This window comes from Trichechus manatus, unplaced genomic scaffold (assembly GCF_000243295.1).
Source record: "Trichechus manatus latirostris isolate Lorelei unplaced genomic scaffold, TriManLat1.0 scaffold00048, whole genome shotgun sequence".
Classification (NCBI taxonomy): Eukaryota; Metazoa; Chordata; class Mammalia; order Sirenia; family Trichechidae; genus Trichechus; species Trichechus manatus.
In genome coordinates this window covers 1,616,738-1,644,628 of record NW_004443984.1, presented here as the reverse complement: position 1 = coordinate 1,644,628, position 27,891 = coordinate 1,616,738, and the positions used below count along the sequence as shown (strand labels likewise).

Here is a 27,891-nt window from a genome sequence, read left to right as displayed (position 1 = left end):
AGGGAGCCCCCAGCATTTCGGGGTTGGGCCAAGTCAGACAAGGGACCTACCCTTGGAATAAAGCCTGAGGAAGAGTACATCAATGGTTTGGGTACAAAAATTTATTACACATACAGAATTTTACTACTAACGAATACAGACAGGCTAGAACACAATGGTACTGGATAGAGGACAGCTAGCTCTTTGGAAAGTGAGTAGGTTTGCATGGCTCGGAGCCTCATGCCAAGCTGATTGGTCAGTCAGATTAGGAGGGCACATGCCAAACACTATGGGGCGGCAGGGCATTAAGTGACTGCTCTGCTTGCCTGCACTGCCTTCCCTGTCTGATCTGCGGCTTCAAAGGATGCCACGCTCAGAAACAAGCTACTGAAGGAAAAGGGCTTCCTACGATGGTCCAGGGTTGTCTCGAAAGTCACTGCAACACCATTTTAAGCAACATGTTTAATTGGATGATTTCCATAAACTATACATGAAGTTCTAACCATCACAATTCAGTGAAGTACAAAACATTAAGTTACAGGCTGTGGGAACAGAAGGAGCACCAATGGTGGCACCTTCCAATCCTGGCTGCTCTGGGGGTAGGGGATGGGGAAGGTCTTTGTTTTAAAACCGAGCTCCTCATTTCAATGTACAAAAGAATTACTCTGATTGATATTAAATTGTATTGAAACAAAATGGACTAAAAAGCAAATACTACTCTATGTTGGGGTAGGGGTGGGAAGAATGAGTCCTTCAAAGCAGGAGGGGAGGCAGTTGGAGGAAGGTTCTGTGGCTGTGACCCCAGGTGGTCACTCACGCTGCTCCATTTTTACTTTTGGTGGTCTCAGGAAGGTCCGATTTTTCTTCTCTTTCTTCCCCTTGGTGTTTGCTTGGAAATTTCGCCAACTATCCACACGACCATCTCGACTTTCCTAAGCACAAAAGAAATTGGAAGTGAGGAAGCTGGTTAATGAGAGGAAGCGCCTCAATCTGCTCTGCCATCCCACCCACCCTCCTGCAGACCAGCACTGTCCTCTGAAATGGTCCAAGAGCAGAACCAACCAAAAACCCAAAAACCAAACCTGTTGCTGTCGAGTCGATTCCGACCCATAGCAACCCTGTAGGACAGAGGAGAACTGCCCCATATGGTTTCCAAGGAGCAGCTGGTGGATTCCAACTGCCAGCCTTCTGGTTAGCAGCCGAGCTCTTAACCACTGTGCCACCAGAGCTCTAAGAGAAGAACACAGCAGAACTTTTCTCCCACTTCACGGACGCAGGGAAGTGTCACATCACCCCTAGAAGGCAGGATGAGCTCCAGGTTGGAAGAGGAGGGGGGTAAATAAGTAACACTGAGTAACACTCACCATAACAATGAGGTCACCATTTTGGCGGGACCTCTGGACTAGATGTTTAGCATGCTATTTCTAATCCTCACAAAGACCTGACTAAGGTGTATCCTGCCACCCACATTTCACAAATGATGACACTGAGGCTCAGAGAGGTTAAATTGTTTTCTCAAGGCCATACAACTAAGCAGCACTACAGGAACTCTTTCCACTACCTTTTCCTGCCACCCCCAAAAACATGGACGGATGCCTAGCCAGTTGTGTTAAGGGTTTCACTAAGATCTCTCTCTCTTTATCAAGGGGCCTGCTCATTTTCTCTTTTCATACATGAAGTGGGACAGAAACAAAGTCATCAACTCTGGTTAGCCAACCACTACCTTAAGTCCTAAATTCTACAGAAGAAAAGATAAAATGCTGCTAAAACCCAGGAAATCAGCTGAGCACGTGAGGGATATACCAGGGTCTTGAAAAGGAGTCAAGTTCAAAGCCATAAGTCTTTCTGCAGGCTAAACACTGGGGTCACATGAGCCTCAGTTTCTATCACCAGGCCTCTAAGGAGGGCCCTACTCTATATTTACCCCTGACGTACCAATCATTTTTCTTGGGCCCAGGTGGCAGCTCTGCCTACCATAATCTCTAAAACACCATTCAGGGATCCTCACTGCGCTTACCCACGGTCACAGAGCTTGAAGGTAACTGAGCTAGGGCCCAGACTCATTCTTCAAATTTTCCACTCTTCCCCATGTATCCCATTTCCCTGTCTGTGGGGATGCCTCCAGGGACAAAGTTTCTATTCTGGGAAGTTTTTTTAATTCTGGAATAAGAATCCCTGACCACCTTGAAAACTTACCTCAAAGTTTTTCTGCCACTCCCTTTCTCGTTTGGCTTTTTCTTGAGCTTCAATTTCTTCTTCCCTTTGTCGCTTCCTAAGAGGAAAACCAGACCATAGACTATTTATATGATATTTATAGACTGTGTTAACCATACAGGTTAAGGCTTTTCCTACAGGAGCAAGCAAATAAAGTATATCAATTCCCTATACACAGGATGCTATAAAGATGGCTGCCTGGAAACAGCTCATAGCACTTTCGTGAATATCTCGCTCTAAAACATGCAGATGAAACTGTGGGCAGGGGTGTGGGGCCAGACACAAAGATCTCTGTTATAAAGACACACAGACATGGTAATGAAAGCCCAGCCAACAATAATCTGAGGTTTTGGGCTCAATCAATGACAAACCTACATCAAGAACCCAGGCAACCTTACTTCAGTTATTAAGCAGAATGACCATTGCAACGGCAGAGGTTCTTACTCAAGAGGTTCTCGGGGCAAAACCCTATCCAAGACAAGGACATTACACACAATAACCTCAATGAGCAAAATTTAGTTACTGCTAAACACCAATTAACAACACAAAATACATAAACCAAATTAACAACATTTCTGATGCACCAAGGGATATCACACTTTAGAATAATCAACATTTTCTAAGTCATTATACTATATGATACTACATACTCACTATAGCAGCCACTAGTCACGCAAAAGGTTCTGGCCTCAGTAACAATGGCCTTAATAACTCTGCCTATTTTATTCTAGGAAATCAGAAAGAAAACACGCACCATTCTTGATTATGAACTCCCAAAGGAAAGATCTATTCAATATTTCCCAAAAGTTAAAGCAATAATTTTTTACCTTGGTGATTCAAAAGCTTGGCTGTTCTGGATAACAATTTTAGATGGTCTCTTGATTGATGCACTATCATTCTTTCATTAGGAAAATCTCCCAAAGACCAATTGGGCTGATCTAGGTATTTAGGTAAGGTTTAAATGAATATACTGATATGTACCTTTCATGCATCTCTTTGGCTTCTCTTTCTTTCCTTTTAATTTCAAGCTCAGCAAAGAGTTTCATGGTCTGTTTGTATACTGCTTGTTTGAACTACAAGAAAATTAAGAACATAAGAAAACTAAAAATTTTACCAACAATCTGAATCAAGTACTTTTAAATAGAGCCCAAGTCAAAAGCAGATTAGAACCCAGCAAGGAAAAAAGATTCTTCAGAGAGACCCACTTAATGATGCTGATTTTCTCTTGGGAGTTAAATAACACATCCATCTATGAGATCTTTCTACTTCTACCATGCAGATGATACACAGAATCTTATTTTGATTAAAAGCATCCAATAAGAAAAAAAGCTCCTTTTCCTTATTACCACCACCTGAGTTTTAGAAGGCCTTTTCCTCAAAAGAACTTCCAAAAATAAATTTCATTCTTTCTTTTTACCAAGCTAGGTACTAAAGATACGAAGCTGCTATCAAACAGACCAGTCTTGGGGGCTTACTAACTGTGCAAGCCTACTAGTTGACTCCCTCCCCCGTTATCAGTTCTTCCTTAAGGCCCATGGCCACCCACCATAAAGTCTATTTTTCCCACATTTTCTTGTAGCTAGCTGTGGCCATGAAACTTAAGTTTTAGCCAAGGGAATGTAAGGAAAAACGACTTTCTGGAATGTTCTTAAAGGAAGCTGGTTTATCCCTTCTACCCTCTTTCCTCTAGTCTGCTGTTTGGCACATGGGTGAGGTGATGAGATATCCTGGACTACAAGGATGGAGGCAACATCCTTTTGGCAGAGCCACGGAAAGGAGGAGACTAAGTCCTTGGATGAGACATGGTACAGCACCACCATATCACCCCAGGGCCATCTTTCCAAAGACTACTATATAGGACAGAAAACAAATCTCTGATTCAAACCACCACCACTTTGGATCTCAGTTTTATGAAGCTGAACTTATATTCTAACTGACGGAAACAGATAATAAAACATTAGGTTGAAAACAGAAAGGCAAAGAGCCTTTCAAAAATTTACTATGTAATAGTCTTACAAAGGTAGAAACAGAGGCAATTATTAAAATTTATTAGGATTACAGAAAAAAGAAAGAAGAAAACATAAGTGACCCAGCCCTGTCACACAAAGTTAATAAAATCACAGTTCCCTCCCCCATCAGTTTTAACCATTTACCGAGATCTTAAGAACAGAGCTTATGTTTTTGCTCCGGCTTTAAAAGTTTTTCCCCTCAAATATAAAGTACAAAAAAATACAGAAAATAACCACCATGCAGATTTAACTGGGCCTGTCTCCTAAATCAGAGACACTGGAGTAAAGAGTGATGTACAGAGAAAAGGGAAGTAAAGGAGTCTCAGTTTCTGTCACTGGTAATACCCAATATGGGTGAAGTCTGCACAATGCGACCAAAGCAAATGAAGACACTTAGAAGTATGCAAGAATAAGGGACAATTCTGGTAAATGCTATAACATATACAGTTTTACAACAACAGTAATAACCAAAAAATATGAGTGTGGTTACATAGGTAGATATGTACATACATACGTATACAGGAAGGCATATCTGAGTGCATGCATCTGCTTGTATAGGTGTATCTGTAGGCATATGTATATACATGTTTTAGTGTGCTGTATATATATTCATATATATAATAAAGCACACAGGGAACACAGTTACGGAGACTTCCTAGACATATCGAAACACCTCGTGGGATTGGTTTACTGGGTTAAAAGACTGAGGACCATACTCGGGGAACATCTAGCTCAACTGGCATAACACAGTTTATAAAGGCAATGTTCTACATTCTACCTTGGTGAGTAGCGTCTGGGGTCTTAAAAGCCTGTGAGCATCCATCTAAGATACTCCACTGGTCTCACCCCTTCGGGAGCAAGGGAGAATGAAGAGAACAGGATACAAGGAAAAGATTAGTCCAAAGGACTAATGGACCACAGCTACCAAGGCCTCCACCAGACTGAGTCCAGTACAGCTAGATGGTGCCTGGCTACCATCACTGACTTCTCTGACCGGGATCACAACAGAGGGTTCTGGACAGAGCTGGAGAAGGACGTAGAATAAAATTCTAACTCACAAAAAAAAGACCAGATATACTGGCTTAAAGGAGACTGGAGAAACCCCCAACAGTATGGCCCCCAGAGACCCTTTTCGCTTAGTGGTGAAGTCATCTCCGAGTTTCACCGTTCGGCCGGGGAGTGGACAGCTCCGTAAAACCAAATGGGACTAATGAGGTACAGCAGTCCAGGGACAAGGGCCAGAAGGCAGAAGGGGACAAGGAAGCTGGTGATAGGGAACCCAAGGTTGAGTAAGGATACTGCTGATGTGTTGTGAGGTTGTTAACCATTGTCATAGGGCAACATGTGTACTAATTGTTTAATGAGAAACTATTTTGTTCTGTAAGCCTTCATCTTAAGTGAGAATAGCAGCACAACTGGAAGAGCATAGTCGATGTCACTGAACTGTGCATGTAGAAATTTTTGAAATGGTGTATCTTTGGCTATGTATATTTTCACCAAAAAAAAAAAAAAGGTCGAGAAGGGAGAGGGTTGACATGTTGTGGGGTTGTTAACCAATGTCATAAAACAATATGTGTACTACTGTTTCATGAGAAACTATTTGTTCTGTAAGCCTTCACCTGAAGTACAATTAAAAAAATAATAATAATAAAGTTCAGTAAAAACAAAAAAAAAAGACTGAGGACCATAGTCTCATGGGACGATTCACTCAACTGGCAAAACATAGTTTGTAAAGATAATGTTCTACAACCTAGTTTGGTGAGTAGCATTTGGGGTCTTAAAAGCTTGCAAGCAGCCATCTAAGATACAACTGTTGGTCACTACTCGTCTGGAACAAAAGAGAAAGAAGGACACCAAAGACTCAAAGAAGAAACTAGTCCACAGAACTAACAGCCCACCTGAACCATGGCCTCTTCTAGCCTGAGACCGGAAGAACTAGATGGTGTCCAGCTACCACTACTGATGATTCTGACCAGGGACACAAATAGAAGGTCCCAAACAGAATGCAAGAAAAATACAGAACAAAATTCAAATTCCTAAAGAAAGCCAGACTTACTGGATCAATAGACTAGAGGAACCTCCAAGACTATTGCTCTAAGGTACCCAACAATATCATCTGTGAGTAACACGCTCCCTTAAACAATTACATGAGACCAAAAGGTCAACATTTGTCCAGAAGCAAAGATGAGAAGGCAAGCAGGGAAAGAGAAGCTAGATCAATGGAAACAAAACCAACAGAATGGAGATGAGAATGCTGACACATTGTGAAAATCGTAACCAATGTCACGGAACAGTACCCATAAAAACTGTTAAATGGGAACCTAATTTGCTGTGTAAACTGTCACTGAAAACACAGTAAAATATTTTTTAAAAAAAACAGTTCTGTCACTTCTCTTCAGTGCTGTTACCTTCCAGGCACTGCTTAGTGAAAGCAATGATGATGAACCCCAGTCCCTCATAAGGACAAACACCAAAGGGGTGAAGGTCTCTGTAAACAATATTTCACTATCTTTAAAAGCTAACTCTCCTGGACGGATGGTTACAAGGACTTTTATTTTTTTAATTTTTCTGCTTTTTCCAAATTTTCTATCATTAGCATGTGTTCCTGTATAATCAGAAAAATAAAAAGATAACCAAAAAAGGCAGAATAATTATCAACTTAGAAGGACCAAAGAGCATTTGTGAGAGTCTTCAGAAAGACTGGAGGACAATTAAATAGAAGGGAAATAGGACTGAGAAGAAAATACTAAAACATTACAAGAGTAAATCCCCAAATAAGTGGCTATTGGGGAAGACCTAATCGTTCTCAAACAGTGTGACCACAAAAAAGATGGGACCACTCACTGTTCGAAAAATCACTAAAGCAAGAAGTTGCAAGAAGGAAGTTTCCCTAGCAAGACAGCCTCTCCTCTATAAATCTTGAAAAACAAGATAAGTACCTGGTATAAGCTACACATTGATCTAAACTGTGACAGGTTAAGACGATTTTAAATTTTTCAGGTTAGTGAGGCAATCAGATACACATATTTAAGTAGAATCTCCCCTAACCAAGCTCTACTAAATAACTCACTGGATTCACCAATGTTCTCCATTTCCTCGGGAACGCAAAGAGTGCTATGGCTACCTGACAGCTGTCTGCTTATCAAGAGTCAGCTGCACTTGTTTCCAAAGCTGTTTATGCGATTTGTAATTATTACTGTAGTTATGTAATTGAAGTATCACAGAAATTGATAAATATGGTTACAAAAACTTATTTCTTTGAAAACTAAGTTGAATGCTTTTGCAAGATTCAATCAACACGAGTCCCTAAAAATTACTGCTGTTGGATTAGGTACAGGTGAGACATCTGGAAACAACTGGAAAAAGAATCATAAATATCTATGATTTTGCTCTTAGTCTGCTTCACAAGTACCGAAGTTTTCAATACACTTGAAAAGAAATTAAAAGTAGAAATTAGAGAGAATGCTTTGTGTGGTTTATAAAATAAAGTCAACGGGGAACTCCAATCAGGGGACTTACACTCAAAGAAAAGGCCACAGCCCCACACCAAAAAAAGGATGAATAACATACATTAAAAAATGTTTTACATTAAAATAAAATGTTGAAGGCACATATGCATCATGCTTTAGGCTTCTCTCTGTTTAACCCACCGATCAGTAAAATCAATCTCACCCCATCAGGGGACTTTTCCCATATTTAACTCACCAGCTCAGGATCATCCTCCTCCACGTTTGTAGGTTTCCCTTCCTTCTTTAATTGCTTTTTTCGCTCTTTCACCTAAAAGGAAAAAAAAAAAAAGTTTTCATAAAAAGATTAGCACCCACACTTTGAGAATATACATCAAGATCTACACATATGATATGTACACTTTTATGAAGGTATGTTAGAGTTTAACAAAAAGTTTACATTAAAAAAAAGATGAGCCCCTCATCTTCCACCCCGAAAACACCAATGTAATCAAGAAAAACTACGAACCATGGGTCCTTTCTCTGACCTCATCTAAAAGCCAATCTACCAAGAAGGTGAAGGGGGGTCAGCTAGGGGTTATCCCCAACTCCTCAGATCCTTTGCCAGATCCAAAGAGCCTTTGACATGCTGAATGGATTAACCAATTACCTTTCAGAACTTGTGGTTATGTGTTTATAGCAAAGTCAATATATTTTGTTAAGTTTTAGAAGTTACAGAGTCTGTGGCATTAAGTTTGTGTTTTTTTGTTTTTTTGTTTTAGCATTTCTACAACTGTATTCTTGACAATTTTAACTGTAAAACCCCTTTAAACTAATAATTTTTACATCATATTATTGATGTTTCTATCACTTTGCCCACCATTGAGACTGAAAAAAAAAAAAGACTAAATATACCCATTTACACAAGAATGACATTACTCCATTAAATAACCATTCATTCTATCACACCAGCAAAACGCCAACAAGTGCCTTCCAAGCTCAGAAAGGCCCTACTGCCACCTTGTGGTCAGGATGTCTAAAGATAGCTCTCTTACAGGTAAACTACAGAAGGGTATTTCTACCACAATGATTTAAAGAGAAATTGTCAGGCACTTGTCTGGTTTCTACAGGAATTGGGCCTACAGGTGCCATCACTTCCAATACACAATCAACAGGACATATTATGGCCCTCTGTCTCCTCTTTTTTACCCATTTTCCTCATCTCAACTAGACTCATTATTATTGGTTATAAACTTCTGTTTCAGATTCTAAAGCTCTTCAAAGGAAAGATCATATCCATACTCTCTTCCAACATATTGTCAGCACTGACTCTGAAATAGTTCTTATAAATGGCCTTGAGATTCTTGCCCCAGTAAGTTAAAAATCAAAACAAAAGCCTTTCTTACCTCAAGCAAGCCATCTTAACATTTCCCATCACACAGGAGATTTAGGTAATGCTCCCAAGAGCAAAAAGTAATGTCAGCTAACTGCATTTCTTTTGTCACTTTCTAATGTCCTTCCCAGCCCTGATATTAATTTCTTAGTTTTAAACATTACTCATATCCCCTTGCCAGCCTTCCTCAAGCCCATATTCTAACCACTTCACAGGGACAAGGATAAAAATTAAAAATCAAGGGTCAAACGTCACAGCACTGCTCTACTTTTCCACTCTCAGAATGGGGGAACATGGCAACATGTAACAAGAGGGCAAGAAAAGCTCTATCTCCAAAACATGGGGTGGTAGGGAAAGAGGTAGGAGCCATGTCCTAGCCGTTTCTCTCCCTGAGTTCTCAGTAATTACAGCTATAGGCACACACTTATCTCGACCACCACAGCAAAGTGGTGGAGACCAGAAAAGTGGCCACCAATGAAGCCAGCAGGCATTGCTATGCTAACATTTACCCTCCTACAAGTTGCCCAAAAATTGCTGGTACTTCCTGTAAACACAGCAGCACTATAAATACTTACAGTGTGTTCCACGTATTCTTTTCCTGCCTGAATTACATCCAGGGCCCTCTTCTTTTGCTCCTGATCCAGTAGCAACTTGTAAGCTTTGTCCACAGCTAATGCAAAACATTGAAATTAACTGTTTCTGCAAAATACCCTCTGAAAGTCTGAACTATACTCAAAAAAATCCAAAACCAAACCCACTGCTGTTGAGTCGATTCCGACTCATAGCGACCCTATAGGACAGAGTAGAACTGAACTATACTCAGGCAGTGCAAATGGGCTTAAGCCATCTAAAAGCATTCCCTAGTTTGTTAAGTTATTTACTGTTGTTTAACTAATTTAAAAACATACAACTAAAAGCAATGAATTCCTTAAGAGCCTTGGAGAAAATTAAATCTACACACAAGACTAAATACACTACATCTAGATTTAATTCAGTGATATTTCCAATAATTTTTACGTTCAAAAAAAAATCCAACGCAGTAACAGTCTTTGTTGGCATATAAAAGTTTTACACAGCAAAGTTAAGATCTACTTCTTAAACAGCAACATTCTGCTTTGGAATGACAACTGTTCTACTGAAAACCACAGCCTCTTTATGACCAGAAGACAAAACTAGAACATTCCTTTCTTGACTCAGACAAGAGACAGTCTCGAGCATTGAGAATATATTACTCAGAAGCAGGTAAATGTACAAATACCTTCAAAAGCCTTTTGTGCTCTGTCAGCATCATCTTGATTTTTATCAGGATGCACCAATATAGATAACTACAATAAGAAAAAAGTTAGGTTTGTCACAAAGAAGAACAGTTAGTAACTTCTGACCTACACTGTGTCTCCTTACAACCAAGTACTCTGGGTACTCCAGGGAAAAAAGACTATCTTAGCTAGAAGCATTTTTTAAAAAATCAGTAAATCTTATGCACAAAAATACTGGTCTTTAACAAAATTCAAGTTCCAAAAGGTAAATGCAAAACTGGGAAACATTTAGGGTTTCAATGACAAAGCTGAGAATAATCGGAAGCCTAGCATTATGAGGACATTGTGATAATTTGGGGGAGCAGGGGTTGAAAAGTACTGCTTTCCTATTATGTTCCTTATTCTAGCACTAAAGGGTATAAACCAGGTCTGAGACATCATTTCTTTCCTAGAAGAACTTCTAAAATAAAGCAGTGGTTCTGGCTGTGCTCCAAACCTGCGAAGCTTTTGAAAAATATGGAGGTCATGGAAGGGAGGGTCGAAAAGGGAGAGAGCTGACATGTTGTGGGGTTGCTGACCAATGTCATGGAACAATATGTGTACTACTGCTTCATGAGAAACTATTTGTTCTATAAACCTTCACCTGAAGTACAATAAAAAAAAAAAGAGAGAGAGAGAGGTCACGTAATGATAAAGATGAATGATGAATCCACAGGACATCTCACAACACGGATGAACCTGGAGGACATTATGCTGAGTGAAATAAGCCAATCACAAACGGACAAATATTGTATGAGACCACTATTATAAAAAGTCAAGAAAAGGTTTACACACAGAAAGAAACAATCTTTGATCATTACCAGGGAGGGGAGGAGTGGGAAGGGGAAATCACTAACTAGATGGTAGACAAGTGTTAACTTTGGTGAAGAGAAAGACAATACACCATATAGGGGGAAGTCAGCATAACCTGACCAGGCAAAGGAAGACACTCAGAGGAACACAAGGGGAAAAAAAAAGGCAACCACAGTATATACAACATATACAATCCTACAACAACGGTAAAAACAAACAATAACTTACAATCAGATACACAGACAGATACGTATGCCGAATAGGGGCAGGAGGGCATATAGGAGTATATCCACGTACATATATGGGTTAGACTATGGATATTTTTACATACATATTTGTATGTACAGCACGTATACTCATATATATAACAGAACACAAAGGGGGCACAGTCATAGAAGCTTCCTAGACAAATCCAAACACCTTTAGGGACCAAGTTACTGGGGTTGAGGGCTGAGGACCGTGGTCTTAGGGAATATCTAGGTCAACTGGCATAACACAGTTTATAAAGAAAACGTTCTACATTTGACTTTGGTTAGTAGTGTCTGGGGTCTTAAAAGCTTGTGAGTGGCCATCTAAGATACATCTATTGGTCTCATCCCATCCAGAGCAAAGGATAATGAAGAAAACCAGAAACACAAGGAAAATATTAGTCACAGCCTCCACCAGCCTGAGTCCAGAAGGTCACAATAGAGGGTCCTCGACAGATCAGGAGAAAAATGTAGAACAAAATTCAAATTCACTGGTTTGACAGAGACTGGAGGAACCCCTGAGACCAGGGCCCCCAGACACCCTGCTAACTCAGAAATGAAGCCATTCCTGAAGTTCACCTTTCAGCCAAAGATTAGACAGTCCTATAAAACAAACAATAACACACGTTGAGGACCGTGCTTTTTGATCAATCAAATACATGAGCCCAATGGGCAACATATGCCCAAAAGCAAAGGTGGGAAGGTACAGGAAAACGGACGAATGGAAACAGGGAACCCAGGATGGAAAGGGGAAGAGTGCTGACACATTGTGGGGAATGCAACCAATGTCATGAAACAATTTTGTATAAATTTTTGAATGAGAAACTAATTTGCTCTGTAAACTTTCACCTAAAGCACAATTGAGGGAAAAAAAAAAAAAAAAAGAGGTCTACTTTCTATCCTCTGACCAGCTGAATCAGTCTCTGGCATCTGCATTTTTTAAACCTCTACTAGACTGGGTATCAGATGATAGTAAGAGATTATTGTTAATTTTGTTACGTGGGATAAACTGTTATGCAAGAAAACATCTTTTGAGGGGATACATGCTAAAGTGTTGTTGCTGTGGCCATTGAGTCTATTCCGACTCATAGTGACCCTATAGAAAACAACAGAACTGCCACATAGGGTTTCCTAGGCTGTAATCTTTACAGGATCAGATTGCCAGGTCTTTCTCCCACTGAGCTGCTGGGGGATTCGAGCCATTAACCTTTTGGTTAGGCGCTGAGCACTTAACCATTGCGCCACCAAAGCCCCTTCATGCTGAAGTATTTAGAGGTAAAGTGTCACGGAGACCATAATTTACAACGATTTCCCCAAAAATATATAGTTAATGAAGCAAACTGTTGCATACAGGTGGTGGATAATACGGGTGTTTATTTTTCTATTCTTTCTTTTTTAAATGTAAAAAAGGATTTCCATAATAAAAAGGTTAAAAAAAAAGCTTCACAGGTGATTTCTTCTTTCCCACAGCCAGGGTTAAGAACCACGGATCGGATCTACGGTCACTGGCAGACAGAAACCAACCAACTGGAACAGAGGGAACAGTGTTAGCAGATGACAGCTCAAGTGGAAACCTAATGATAAGGCCAGCATTACTGAAGCCAGAATCCACGGTTCTAATTTCAACTTCCATTACTTACTAGCTACAAGACCTTAAACAATTCACTTTGCCCATCTCTACCTCAGTTTTCTCCTCTATAAATGGGACAATAATAGATACCTACATCTCATTGGATTGTTATAAGGATTAAATGAGATAATGCAAGTAAAGAACTTAGCACAGTGTCTAACACACAATCACAAACAGACAGCATATACTGACGATATACTATGTGCCAAGACCTATTCTAAGTGCTTAGGCATATGACCTCACTTAATGCTTTTAACAACCCCCTGGAGTAGGCCCCATTATTATGTGTATTTTACAGATGAGGAAACAGGCACAGACAGGCTGAAAGTAACCTGCCCAAGCTCACACTGCTTGTAAGTGGTACAACCAAGGTTTAGTTTCAATGCCCATACTCTTAACCATTAGGTCATATATAGTGATTCAGTAAGAACCTTTACTGAGTCCTTTATGTAGTTACATAAAAAGTTGTTTTGACTATGGACTTGAATGCTTGCTTATTAAATTAGGAAAGACTGCTAATGCATTATATTAGGAAACATGAAATTTTAGAAAAAGGAAAAAAGCTGAACATAAGTGCAGAGCAGAACTCAGGAAGAAAAAAGGCTATAAAGTTATATAATGGGAAATGACTGAGTAGGCAAAGATAAAAAACATGTTGGCTTAACAGCAGATCAGAAGATGAATATGAGTCAGTAATGTGGGGGCAATTACTGTATTGAAGAAGAAAGCATAACCCGGATACTAACAAGTATGTCATGCAGGAGCTGAGAATTATATTCAGCACTGGTCAGACCCTATTAAAATATGAAGCGCAAAAAAGATACACAGAAATTGGGGAGAGCGAAAAAAATGCAAATTGCAAAAACAGACTATAGGGACTGTGACTACTCAACTCATTGAAGAAAACGCTAGTGGTTACTCAGCTATCAAACCTGGAAGGGTTGTTAAAAAAGGTTCTTATAAAACTTTTGACTCAACTTATTAAATATCAGAATAGGCAAGAATCAGAGTTTGTGGATCTCCTTTCCTAGAGAACTTTCAAAACAACACTCTATATTAAATGAGGTACTTCATGGGTAATCATTTAAGTCAGCAAAAGATAAAATTATTGAGGGATGAGGTGCTAAAGATAAAAAACTGTCATGAATCCTTTCATAGGTTCTCTCTTGGAAGCAACAGTTGGTAAGTATGACTTCCTGCCAGCTCTACTACTCTACCCTGTACTTCTCCCTCTTACTTAAGGGGCTGGAGAGATTCTATTTGGATATAAAATTCATTCTATTCACAGGTAAGCTATGGTCATTAAGTTATTTAAGATCTTAAATCACTGTTTTCTTTTTTTAAAGAACAGTTACCTACGCCTTAAGTTACAAAAAATAAAAAAAGTTAAATTTTAGCCCCAAAGCATCAAGTCCCAAGAGAATCATACGCTTAATACATTTCAAAACATTCAACTCTATCTATTACAGGGAATTAATACTGTACCTGCCGAAACCTCTTTTTTATTTCCTCATCTGTCACTTCAGGATCTATCTGAAGAACCTGGAAGAAATCAAAATCAAAACTGTAAAAGACATAAAAAGAGCTTATAAATTTAAGAGGTGCCCAATAATTTATACATACTATAAACAGCATCTAGAACAGTACCCAGTGTTCTAGAACAGTGACTGGCATAGAGTTCTAAAAATTACTTAAAAAAATATGAATAAGCAATCAATAACAGGGAATAATAGCTATATTGTGCTAGGGTTCCCAATTAATACAATGCTTATTTTTACTCTATCAGAAAAGTAATCATTTTCCTACACCTTTCCACACCATGAGAAGATGTTGCATTTCTCCTTCATTCATTACGCAAAGTTTCCCCCACTTACCTTGGCAAATGTGAAGAAAGCATAACAACTCAACAAAGAAAAAAAAATTAGGCTGGCTACCAGATTTTCATCTCAATCCAGAAACACACACTTGGCTCCACTTTATAATTTACAGAGTCCAATGGTACTCAACCCAGAGTGAATATCACAATCACCTGTGGAAACCTGAGAACAATTCCTGGGGCCCACTCTAGGGAAGACTGATTCCAACTCAGCAGAGCTGGGATAGGGTCATATGGCAGGAACATCTGTATTTTTTGAGTAATTCTGTTTTAAACAAGTAAATTTAATGATTCTTCTTCAACACTGGATATCTTGGTGTAGACATTCTTCGACAAGGAGTCTATTCCTATCACCACAAATACATTCATTCATTCATCAAACATTTTTACAGTGACTACTACCTGCTGAACATGCTATGTACTAGAAATGCAAAATTTATAAGGGAAACCTATTTTTTTTAATTATCATATAATAAGTGCTTTTTAAGGAAGAGAATTATAAGAAATAATTAAGCAGATGATATCATATGCAGTCAAATGATTCAACATACATCTATTGTTTATTTGGTATACAAGGCAAAGTAAAGTGCTGAAAGGGTAAAGGCTGAGAAGGATTTATTTGAATTACAGAAGAGCAGGCCCCACTTCATTTCCACAGAAGCAGAATCAACATTCTGAGTTGTATGCACACTGCAGTCTGAGAACCACTAGTAAGGAATGATAGAGGTTAGAAATAAGTGCATTCCAAAGATAGTAGAACTGAGGATCAGTTATTAAGGGGAGTAAAGGGAAAAAAATTAAAGATAAGTCTTGCAACCAGAGAAATAAAAATTAAAAAGTTTTATCTCCAGGTTTAGTCACATGCTTATAGGGTCCCAGAAAAACCTGGTAAGAAGTACTGTCAAGATTTATAGCAAGCTTTCAAAATGTTCAAACAGGTCACCTACAGCAGTAATTGGTAGGCAATGAAGGAGAATCACTGCTGCTTTCCATAGACTTTTGGAGATTATGACAGGAGCATACCCATTCTCAAATGGCAGGCATACAATCAGGAGTGAGGGAGGAGGAGGAACAATCACCTTAAACCAAAGAATTTTCAAGAGTCAGTGCACCTCTTCATACCTTCTCCCAAGGGAGAAAGAAACTGAGAAAGAGTCAGTCAAGAGGAAGAGTGAAGCCATGTAAGATTTACAGATGAGAAACCCTAGGAGGGCAGTGAGTTTATGTTAATAGGGGAGGAACAACTCAGAAAAGGAGAGTGGGAATGGTTATACAACTGCAAGAATGTAATCAGTCACTGAACTGTACATGTAGAAATGGTAGAACTGGTGTATGTTTTCCTGTGTCTATTCTCAACAACAAAATTAAAAAAAAAAAAAAGATTTACAGGTAAGAGGAGGTAACTATATGCATACAAAAATATACACAGAACAACTGGTTCTGGGAAAAAAGAATCTATTGAAGCAAACCAAAGTCCAACAAACTCCAAAACAAAAAAACCCATTGCCATCAAGTCAATTCTGACTCATAGTGACCCAACAGGGCACAGCAGAACTGCCCTACAGGATTTCCAAGGAGCAGCTGGTGGATTCGAACTGCCGACCTTTTGGTTAGCAGCCATAGCTCCTAACCACTGCGCCACAAGGGCTCCAATAAACTCTAAAGGTATCCAAAATGAATGAGAAAAGCTGGAAATCCTCCCATGTTCACAAAAAAGTCTCCAATAAAGCTACAGCTTAGAACAAATGATGATGTCAAATGTAATTCATAAACCTGACTGGATCCTGAATTTAAAAAATAAAACAGCTATAAATGAGATTTTGGGGACAACTGGGATTGTTTGCTGTGGACTGTATAATGGATGAGGTCATTGAATTAATGTTTTTCCTGGTGTGGTAATGGTGTTATGGTTATATGGAAGAGTGTTCTTGCTTTGGGGAGATGCACGCTAAAGTATTTAGGCATAATAGATCTACTTTCAAATAATCTGGCAAAAAGGAAGAGGATATGAAAACATACCCACCACAAAAGTTATTTTTCCAAGAGTTATATCAGATATAAACTGATCATTGGCAACAAATATTCAGAGTGGCTTCAAAGCTAATCCAACCCCTTTTCAATCTTTTAAAGAGTTGGGGGTGCCACATGTGACCATGAAACACAGTGAAGACAATGGGCCTACACCTATGGCCCAAACCTCTTTGTAAGACAATGACATCTACACCTATAATACAGCTGGCACACCTGTATGAAACAGAAAAGAAAAAAGGTTCTAATGGACGGTCATGGACTTCTGCCCACTCAAACAGCCTCTCACCCTCCTGGGTGTGCCAACCTCACCATATCTTCACATATTCAAACACACTTCCTATGGTCAGGACAGGAGGTACGAGGCAGAGTTTCACTTCCAGAACCACATTAACTAGTAGGGCATGAGAATTCTAGCCTTCACACTGGTCCCCCAAAATCTGTCATTTCTTGTCAATCAGATCTCCACAGGAGGCACCAATTACCTTAAAAAATGGAAAACAAAGGTAAGTTATACGATCATGTCCCTTCTTCCCGGCACTATGCTCAGTTTAAAAGTATGGCTAAATAGAAAAAGCATACCATCAGATTCTTTAACAAAGCAGACATCCACTCTGGGTAGGGAGTTGAGATGGTCAAGAGCACAGTGTCAGAGCCCAACTGGGACAAAGAAGAAGGTGGCCACAGGTGAATGGTGGGTAGCTAAAGGATGCTAGAGCCCAACTAGGGTGCCTTCCATATAGGAAGGAGAACCACCTGACATGGGGTGCCAAATTGAGTTGAGGAAGGCATCCACGTGGACAGGTACCTAGCACAGGGTGTTGGAACCTAAGCAGGGTGAGGATGTCAACATGGGAGGGAAACCTGGTGCAGGGTGTCAGAGCCCAGAGGGATGAAGAAGGCATCCCCATGGAAGCGCAGCACAGCACAGTAAGGGGTGTGTCCTCAAGGGAAGGTGGCCTGGCACAGGGTATAGAAACCCAAGCAAGGCAAAAAGGACATCCCCACAAAAGAGCAGCCTAGCACGGTTGTGAAAGCCTAAGCATGGTGAAAAGGGTGCACACGTAGGAAGGTGTCCAATATAGGTGTGCAACCTAAAGAAAGGTGTTGGAGCACAAGCAGGGTGGAGAGACCATTTGTGTGGAAATATGGCCAGGCGAAGGAACTGGAACCTAAGCAGAGTGTAGAGGTCTTCTACACAGGGAGGTGACCTGGAGTGTGGAGTCAGAGCCCAAGTAAGATGAGGAAGGCCTCCATGGAGGAAGGCAGCCAATACAGAGTGTCAAAGCCAGAGCAGGGTAAGGAGGACACCTACCTAATGGGAAGGATCAGTGGGGAATGCTGGAGCTCAAGAAGGACAGGACAGCATCGAGGGGGTAGAAGGCAGGGCAGGGAGCTGGAGCTGAACAAGCTGAGGAAAGTACTCACATAGAGGGGTGGCCTGACATGGCGGTTTTTAGTCCAGGCATGGTAGGAAGTTTCTACACAGTGGAACAGCCTGATGTGGAATGTCAGAGTAAAATGAGGTAAGGAGGGTATTCACATAAGGGAAGCAGTGGCACCAGGAGAAGGGCTGCAAAATGGCAATTGATCAAGTAAATAAATCCATTAACGATAATGAAAGCCAGATTTCTCCCTATAAGAGAAGGGAGTTACAAACACGGAAAAGAAAACTAGAATAAACTGTGGTGTTGGACTGAAATTGGATACACAAGCATTCCTAAATTTTCTCCATCAATAGGGCCTGGGAGCAGTGACACCCGAATAGCAATGAGTCTACCTTACACCAAAATCTTGATTTCTATATACCTTTCTTAAATAAAAGCAATCAGGGCTTCTTGATAAAACAGTTAATTCCAAGTAGGGTTACGTAAAATACAAAAGAGCTAGATCTTGGTTTCTATGTACCATTCTCCACTGAAAGAAACCAAGCTCCTTGGTGAAACAGCTGATTCCAGGCTGGGTCAGGAAAACTGCCTATTATTCAAAGAATGATGAAGACATGTCAGAAAGACACAGGAACCAGCTTGAAAGGTAATCCACTGGTGAAATGTGGGACAATGTCTACATCAAGATAAATAATAATGAAATATAATCTATTGAATAAAATGTTGTTACACGCCGTCAAGTCAGTTGCGACTCACAGTGACCCCATGAACGACAGAACAAAACACTGCCCAGTCCTGCACCAACCTCACAATATCGTTGCTATGTATAACACCATTGTTGCAGCCACTGTGTCAATCCACCTCACTGAGAGTCTTTCTTTTTCTCGGATCCTTTGCTTTGCCAAGCATGATGTCCTTCTCCAGGACTGGTCCCTCCTGTTAACACGTCCAAAGCATCTGAGCCAAAGTCTTGCCATCCTCCCTTCTAAGGAGTATTCTGGCTATACTTCTTCCAAGACAGATTTGTTCGTAGTCCACGGTATGTTCAATATTCTTCACCAACACCTAATTCAAAGGCATCAATTCTTCTTCAGTCTTCCTTATTCATTGTCCAACTTTCGCATGCATATGAGGCGATCTAAAATATCATGGCTTGACAGAGGCACATCTTAGTCCTCAAAGTGACATCTTTACTTTTTAACACTTTAAAGAGGTCTTTTGCAGTAGATCTGCCCACTGCAATACGTCCTTTGATTTCCTGACTGCCGCTTCCATAGGTGTTGACTGTGTATCCAAGTAAGACAAAATCCTTGACAACTTCAATCTTATCTCCCTTTATCATGATGTTGCTTATTGGTCCAGTTGTGAGGATTTTTGTTTACTTTATGTTAAGGTGTAGTCTTTGATCTTCAACAGTAAGTGCTTCAAGTCCTCTTGCTTTCAGCAGGCAAGGTTGTGTCACGTGTTTATTACAGGTTGTTAATGAATCTTTCTCCAATCCTGATACCACATTCTTCTTCATACAGTCCAGCTTCTCAGATTATTTGCTCAGCATACAGACTGAATACGTATGATCAAAGGATACAACCCTGACACACACACCTTTCGTGATTTTAAACACACAGTACCCTCTTGTTCTGTTCAAAGGACCGTTTTCTTGGTCTATGTACAGGTTATTCAGGAGCACAATTAAGTGTTTTGGAATTCTCATTCTTTGCAATGTTACCCATAATTTGTTATGACCCACACAGTCGAATGCCTTTGCATAGTCAATAAAAAACAGGTAAACATCTTTCTGGTATTCTCTATTTTCAGACAAGATGCATCTGGCATCAGGATTGATATCCTTTGTTCCATGTCCTCTTCTGAATTTGGCTTAAATTTCAGGCAGTTCCCAGTTGAAGTATTGCTGCAACCACTTCTGATTTATCTTCAGCAAAATTTTACTTGCATGTGATATTAATGATATTGTTTGATAATTTCCCCATTCTGTTGGATCACCTTTCTTTGGAATGGGCATAAATGTGGATTTCTTCCAGTCAGCTGGCCAGGTAGCTGTCTTCCAAATTTCTTGGCGTAGACAAGTGAGCACTTCCAGTGCTGCATCCATTTGTTGAAACATCTCAAGAGGTATTCCATAAATTCCTGGAGCCTTGTATTTCACCAATGTCTTCAGTGCAGCTTGGACTTCTTCCTTCAATACTACCAGTTCTTGAACATATGCTACCTTCTGAAATGGTTAGACATTGACCAATTCTTTTTGGTACAGTGACTCTGTATATTCCTTCCATCTACTTTTGATACTTCCTGCATCACTCAATATTGTGACCATAGAATCCTTCAAAATTGCAACTCAAGGCTTGAATTTTTTCTTCTGTTCTTTCAGCTTGAGAAATGCCGAGCGCATTCTTCCCTTCTGGTTTTCTAACTCCAGGTCTTTGCACATGTCATTATGACACTTTACTTTGTCTTTTCGAGCCACCCTTTGAAATCTTCTGTTCAGCTCTTTTACTTCATCATTTTTTCTGTTCGCTTAGAGAATCGATGTTCAATAGCAACTTGCAGTGTCTCTTCTGACATCCATTTTGGTCTCTTCTTTCTTTCCTGTCTTTTTAATGACATCTTGCTTTCTTCATGTATGATGTCCTTCCACAACTCGTCTGGTCTTTGGTCATTAGTGTCCAATGCGACAAATCTATTCTTGAGATGGTCTCTAAATTCAGGTGGGATATACTCAAGGTTGTACTTTGGCTCTCGTGGACTTGTTCTAATTTTCTTCAGCTTCAACTTAAACTTGCCTATGAGCAACTGATGGTCTGTTCCACAGTTAGCCCCTGGTCTTGTTCTGACTGATGATACTGAGCTTCTCCATCGTCTCTTTCCACAGATATACTTGATTCCCGTGTATTCCACCCAGCAAAGTCCGCATGTATAGTCGCCGTTTATGTTGCTGAAAAAAGTTATTTGCAATGAAGAAGTCACTGGTCTTGAAAAATTCTATCATGAGATTTCCAGCATCTGTCACCAAGACCATATTTTCCAACTACCGATTCTTCTTTGTTTCCAACTTTTCCATGCCAACCACCAGTGATTATCAAGGCATCCTGATTGCGTGTTCCATCAATTTCAGACTGCAGAAGTTGGTAAAAATCTTCAGTTTCTTCATCTTTGGCCTTAGTGGTTGGTGTGTAAATTTGAATAACAGCCGTGTTAACTGGTCTTCCTTGTAGGTGTATAGATATTATCCTACCACTGACAGCACTGTATTTCAGGATAGATCCTGAAATGTTCTTTTTGACGATGACTACAACATATTCCTCTTCAATTTCTCATTCCCAGCATAGTAGACCCCATGCGTCTGTCAGTTTGTCACACTGTGGGGACTTTCATGTTGCTGTGATGCTAGAAGCTATGCCACTGGTATTCAAATACCAGCGGGGTGGACAAGTTGCAGCTGAGCTTCCAGAGTAAGACAGACTATGAAAAAGGACCTGTCGGTCTACTTCTGAAAAGAATTAGCCAGTAAAACCTTATGAATAGCAGCAGATCATTGTCTGATATAGTGCTGGAAGATGAGCCCTTCAGGTTGGAAGGCACTCAAAATACGACAGGGAAGAGCTGCCTTCTCAAAGTATAGTCCACCTTAATGACATGGATGGAGTCAAGCTTTTGGGACCCTCATTTGCTGATATGGCATGACTCAAAAATAAGAAGAATCAGCTGCAAACATTCATTAATAATGGAACATGGAATGTACAAAGTATGAATCTAGGAAAATTGAAAGTCATCAAAAATGAAATGGAATGTATAAAGATCGATATCCTAGGCATTAGTGAGCTGAAATGGACTGATATTGGCCATTTTGAATCAGACAACCATAGGGTCTGCTATGCTGGGAATGACAAATTCAGACGAATGGTGTTGCATGCATTGTCAAAAAAAACATTTCAAGATCTATCCTGAAGTACAATGCTGTCAGTGATAGGATAATATCCATACGTGTACAAGTAAGACCATATGATTCAAAATGGCCAATACAGGTTCATTTCAGCTCACTCATGCCTAGGATATCGATGTTTATGCGGTCCATTTCATTTTTGACAATTTCCAATTTTCCTAGATTCATACTTCATACTTTCCACGTTCTGATTACTAATGGGTGTTTGAAGCTGTTTCTTCTCATTTTGAGACGTGCTACATCAGCAAATGAAGGTCCTGAAAGCTTTAGTCCAACCATGTCATTATGGTCGACTCTACTTTCAGGAGGCAGTTCTTCCCTAGTTGTATTTTGAGTGCCTTCCAACCTGAGGGGCTCATCTTCCAGCACCATATCAGACAATGTTCCACTACTATTCATAAGGTTTTCACTGGCCAATTTTTTCAGAAGTTGACTGCCAGGTCCTTCTTCCTAGTCTGTCTTAGTGTGGAAGCTCCGCTGAAGCCTGTCCACCATGGGTGACCCTGCTTGTATTTGAAATACTGGTGGCATAACTTCCAGCATCACAGCAACACGCAAGCCACCACAGTACAACTGACAGATGAGTAGCGGATTGAATAAAACAGGAAACCATACATTCATACTGACAAATAAATGAGTAAACTGAAAGTTTGATGAGGAACATGGTATTTACACAGCCTCAAAGTAGCTCCCCATAAAAACTTATTAATTACAAAAAGGGAGGGATAGCTTTACAGAGAAATCTAGCAGACACCTCTTTAAGTGATCAACATCATTAGTAATAGGATAAATCAAAATCATGTACTACCTTATACACTGGAAAAAGAAGAACACAGCATCACTTGTGTGATATTCTTGCCAACAATGCATAAACTGAATTTAATATGAGGAAACATTCAGACAAACCTAGAACGTTGAGAAACAGTCTCAAAATAACGGATCTGTAATCTTCAGAAGTGTCAAGGTCATGAAAGTCCAGGAAAGACTGAGAAACCGTTCCAGACTGAAGGAGACTAAAGACACACAACTAAATGTAACAAGAGATTCTGGACTGGATCCTTTTGGAGAAAGACCTTACTGGAACAATCAGTAAACCCTGAATGGGTTCTTTGAATTAGATAGTAACAGTGTACCACTGCTTATTTCCTGGTTTTGATGGTTATATTCTGGTTCTGTAGGTGAATGTTCTCATTTGCAGTAAAAACATACTGAAATATTTCCGGGTGATGGTTCATCATGTTGACAACTTACTCTCAAAGAGTTCAGAAAAAAAGAAGCCTTCATACTCTACTTGCAAATTTTCTATAAATCTAAACTGTTTCAAAACGAAAAAATTCTTCAAAAATTAGTCTTCAAAAAACAGAAACCCAAAAAAAAAAAAAAAAAAAAAAAAGTTTTTACAAGTGGTTTAAACCAAAGATCCTATATTTATCAGGGGGTAGCTACCTCTTCAAGAAGCCCTGGTGGTGCAGTGGTTAAGCACTTGACTGCTAATCGAAAGGTCAGCAGTTTGAACCCACCAGCAGCTCCAAGGGAGAAAGATGTGGCAGACTGCTTCCGTAAAGATTAAAGCCTTAGAAACCCTATGCGGCAGTTTTACTCTGTCCTATAGGGTCACTATCAGTCAGCATCAACCTGATGGCAACGGGTTTGGTTTTCGTTTAGCTACCTCTTCACGTATGAAAATAAATTCACACATATTTGGGTGGCTAAAAGATGGAGAACATTTGACAGAGCAAAAACCATCTCATTTTCCTTAGCATGCTGTCTCTCTCAAGCTCTGCTCACAATAAAACCACCCAAATTCAAAGTTAACCTCCATACTCTATATACTGTCACTTTACATCACCACTTTTCTCCGTGCCAACTATGATACAAATTAGATGTGTGTTCTGATGTAAATCTGTCTGCAGATATTCAAAGCTCCCCATCACAGAGGCCACAGCAATATCAGTCAACTAACCTCAAATGGGTTCAAATTGAAGTAGGAGGAACCAGGACGGGTCAATCTTTCAATCTGATTTTTGGATGTTAGAACCGAATCTCTCTTCTCTATTTGTTTCACCTAAAATAAAGCAGATAAAAATTTCATTAGTAAAATTCAATAATAAACTCTGAATTATCTATCTTAACACATTATTCATTCACATGTTCAGCAAACATTTATTTGAGTGTTTACAGTGTGCAAGATATTTTGCTAACACCTTTGGGGAATAATTACAACAGCTACCATTTATTAAACTTCAATGATGTAAAAACTCTATGTGTATTTATTCTTCCCAATAATCCTATAAGGTAGATGTTACTATTATCCCCAGTTTGCAGATAAGAAAACAGAGGGTTACAGGGTTAAGTGACTTGCTCCCAATTACCCAATTTGTAAGCCAGAATGTTAACCTAAGCAGTTTGATTCCAGAGCCGGCATCAAAAGGATTCAAATAGAAATAACTCACAGCCCTCCCCTTCAAAAAGTTTCCAGTCTAATGATGGAAGACGTACTTGTGTGTGGTTATACTCCATTTACAACATTTTATTTTAAGAAAAGAAAAATACAGTTACACTAAACTATGTGCTAAAAGCAACATATAAAAAAGGGTCATGGGGGGGAGCAATGAACTCTGCCTACCTAATAACTTTATGAAAATTAGAAAAATCCCTGACCTGAAGACAATGCTAAGGAGAACAAACACCAGGTAGTTCCAGGAAAACATCCTTGGTGCCACTGTCAGAGTTGAATGCTACTTGAAATGAATCTCTGGTATACCATCTTTATTCCTATGGCCAAAACGGGGTTGGAAAGAAATTCAGTAACATAAAAAGCCATTCCTTCTCAGCATCTTCATTCTTTCTAAAATAGCATAACCACTCCCCCACTGACTTATTTTTCCTCATAGCACTTATCACTGCCTAACACTATATTACATATTTCTTCATTGTTTATCCTCCTCTACAGAATGTAAGCTCTATGAAGACAAGTATTTTTCTCTGTTGTTTACTACCATATCCCCAGCACCTAAACAGTACCTAGTACTATGTCAGGTACATGATAAACATTGGTTAAATGATAAAGTGTCCTCCTTTAGGTACTTTCTCCCATCTAATTCACACAAACCCCTAAAACCAAACCCACTGCCACTGAGTCAATTCCGATTCATAGCAGCAGTATAGGACAGAGTAGAACTGCCCCATAGAAACCAAAGCTGTAATCTTTACAGAAGCAGACTGCCTTATCTTTATCCTGCGGAGCAACTGGTGGGTTCAAAACTGCAGACCTTTCAGTTAGCAGCAGAGCACTTAACCACTACACCATCAGGGCTTCCTTCACATAAACCAGGGTTGCAATTTTTTTTTTTTTTTTGGCTTAACTAAGAGATGGTAAGTGAAACAAGTGCCACTGCTGTTGCTGTTGTTAAGTGCTATGAGTCGGTTCCAACTCACAGTGAACCCATGCACAACAGAACAAAAACACTCCCTGGCCCTGCACCATCCTCACAATCGTTGCTATGTTTGAGCCCACTGTTGCAGCCACTGTGTCAAGCCATCTCATTGAGGGTCTTCCTCTTTATCCATGACCCTCTACCAAGCATGATGTCCTTCTCCAAGGACTGGTCCCTCCTGATAACATGTCCAAAGTATGTGAGAGGAAGTCTTGCCATACTTGCTTCCAAGGAGCATTCTGGCTATACTGCTTGCAAGATAGATTTGTTCATTCTTCTGGCAGTCCAAGGAATATTCGGTATTCTTCACCAACACCATAATTTAAAGTCACCAATTCTTTGATCTTCCTTATTCACTGTCCAGCTTCCACATGCATATAAGGCGACTGAAAATACCATAGCTTGAGAGAGGCACATCTTAGACCTCAAAATACCATCTTTCCCCTTTTTTTTAACACTTTTAAGAGGTCTTTTGGGTCATCAGAGGCCAATAAACTTTGATACCAAGGCATTAACACTTTCAGGTGAATTAAGCATTTTAAAAAGACAGACTGTAGAGCATGTGTTACTTTCCATTTTAAAATAAAGTAATCCTTTGGAGAACCCACTATGTAACACTCACTGTTAAAAACGCTATAAATAAAGATGAATGTGACATGGTTGCAACTTTCAGTAGCTCACAGCTAATGGGGAGCAACTCTATTACTCAAATTCACTCTAACTTAAAAGAGGTCCCATCTCCAGTCTTAACTCTGAGAAAGGTGTTTATGCTTTATGTTTTATGAAATCCTTTCTTATTATTAACTCCTTCAATCACAAAAAAAACTCGTTTTAATGTGAACCCTCTCATTTCACTGACGTGGAAATTACAGATCTGCAAAATTAATGCCTCTGCCAAATTAATGCCTTAAAAGAATTCACTCCCAGTCAAGTTAACTGCCTAGGGTCTTCTGGCTCCAAATGGCATGCTTTTCTTTCATTTATTCATTCATTCATTTACTCAACAAATATTACTGTATATCTACTATGTACTTGGAAACCCTGGTGGCGCAGTGGTTAACAGCTACGGCTCCTAACCAAAAGATCGGCAGTTCGAATCCACCAGACGCTCCTGGGAAATCCTGTGGGGCAGTTCTACCCTGTCCTGTAGGGTCGCTATGAGTCAGAATCTGCTCAACAGCAACTGGTTTGGTTTTCTGGGGCTTTTTTTTTTAACTGTGTACTAGGAGCTGGGGATGCGATAACAAACATGGCTAAGGCCAAGCTTACTCCGGCCTTAATATGATACCAAGCTGTTATCTGTTTTGAGACCCCGAACTAATAACTTCAACCACCCTAAACCTCAGGTTCGTCATCTGAAAAATGGGGATAATCCCTCCTTGGCATGATGCACAGTGCCTGGCGTTCGTGAATGGCAGCAATAACCACTAATACAATTCATTACAGAAGACTAAAAGAAGACATCACTTCTGTTTAGAATAAAAATGGGGCCAAGACAGCTAAGTCACCCCCAGGGAGGCCCAGGCTCTGCCGCCCCTGACTTCGTGCACCTCGGATACCCTGCGCGGCCCCAGGCACTTTGTTGGCCTCACTCGCCTTCTCCATCCTTACGTCAGACCCTGACCCCGCTTTCATTGCTCCGGGATCCCCCAGCAGCTATCAAGGGAAACACACACGCACCCTCAGTCGCTTGCCGCCGCGACGGCCGGACAGGAGGAACCGCCCAACGGCCCAGGCCAGGCGGCCCACTGCCTTCGCCCGCCGACAGACTAGGCCCGCGCGGGGTCGCCGCGACGCCAGGATTCCTGTATCACGAACTCACCTCACTGTAGAAGGTCATAAACGCTTCCTCTGTGCCGCCTCCGCCGCCTGAAGTCCCGCTCTCTCCTGAAGCCGCCATTTTCCCTGCCCAGCCACTGCCTCACGTGGTTCCTACACGTCTGACCCTCTAGCTCCGCCCCGCTTTGATACGACTCTTAAAGGGCTCGCACCCCAGCCAGACGCTGCTAACTTAGATGGACCTTTTTTGGGTGTTTGTTTGTTTGAGATGAAATAACAAATAAATAAATAACCATTTTAAAATAAAAAATTCAGTGGACTTTAGTACATTCACAAATTGTGCAACCACCGCCTCCATCTAGTTCCAAAACATTTTTATCACCCCAAAAGGAGATCCT

General features: G+C 40.2%; 1 protein-coding gene across 2 annotated transcripts; it reads right to left on the bottom strand.

Annotated features, from left to right (window-relative positions):
* Positions 1-86: 86 nt before the first annotated feature.
* DNAJC8 (DnaJ heat shock protein family (Hsp40) member C8) lies at positions 87-27,690 on the bottom strand. Of its 2 annotated transcripts, XR_002824236.1 has the most exons (10): positions 27,537-27,641; positions 24,939-25,052; positions 24,241-24,342; positions 14,513-14,569; positions 10,300-10,366; positions 9,617-9,711; positions 7,908-7,979; positions 3,175-3,266; positions 2,176-2,251; positions 90-911 (listed from the first exon to the last, which is right to left on the bottom strand). XR_002824236.1 is itself a non-coding variant. In XM_004377041.3 (9 exons), exons 1-9 carry the CDS (start codon positions 27,612-27,614, stop codon positions 789-791), a joined length of 762 nt encoding a protein of 253 aa, XP_004377098.1. In that variant the 5' UTR covers positions 27,615-27,690; the 3' UTR covers positions 87-788. The 2 variants fall into 2 exon arrangements, 1 of the variants encoding a protein (XP_004377098.1); XM_004377041.3 differs by lacking the exon at positions 24,939-25,052 and having other exon boundaries at positions 87-911; positions 27,537-27,690.
* Positions 27,691-27,891: the final 201 nt, after the last annotated feature.

Bases quoted from the DNA above. Each gene is read 5' to 3' on its own strand.
- DNAJC8 (XM_004377041.3), bottom strand. From the start codon at position 27,614: ATGGCGGCTTCAGGAGAGAGCGGGACTTCAGGCGGCGGAGGCGGCACA. The intron at 10,367-14,512 runs GTACAGTATTAA...TTCTTATTGTAG, and splicing joins TAAAAAAGAGGTTTCGGCAG to TTATCTATATTGGTGCATCC. The intron at 2,252-3,174 runs GTACATATCAGT...TTTTCCTCTTAG, and splicing joins GCCAAAGAGATGCATGAAAG to GAAGCGACAAAGGGAAGAAG.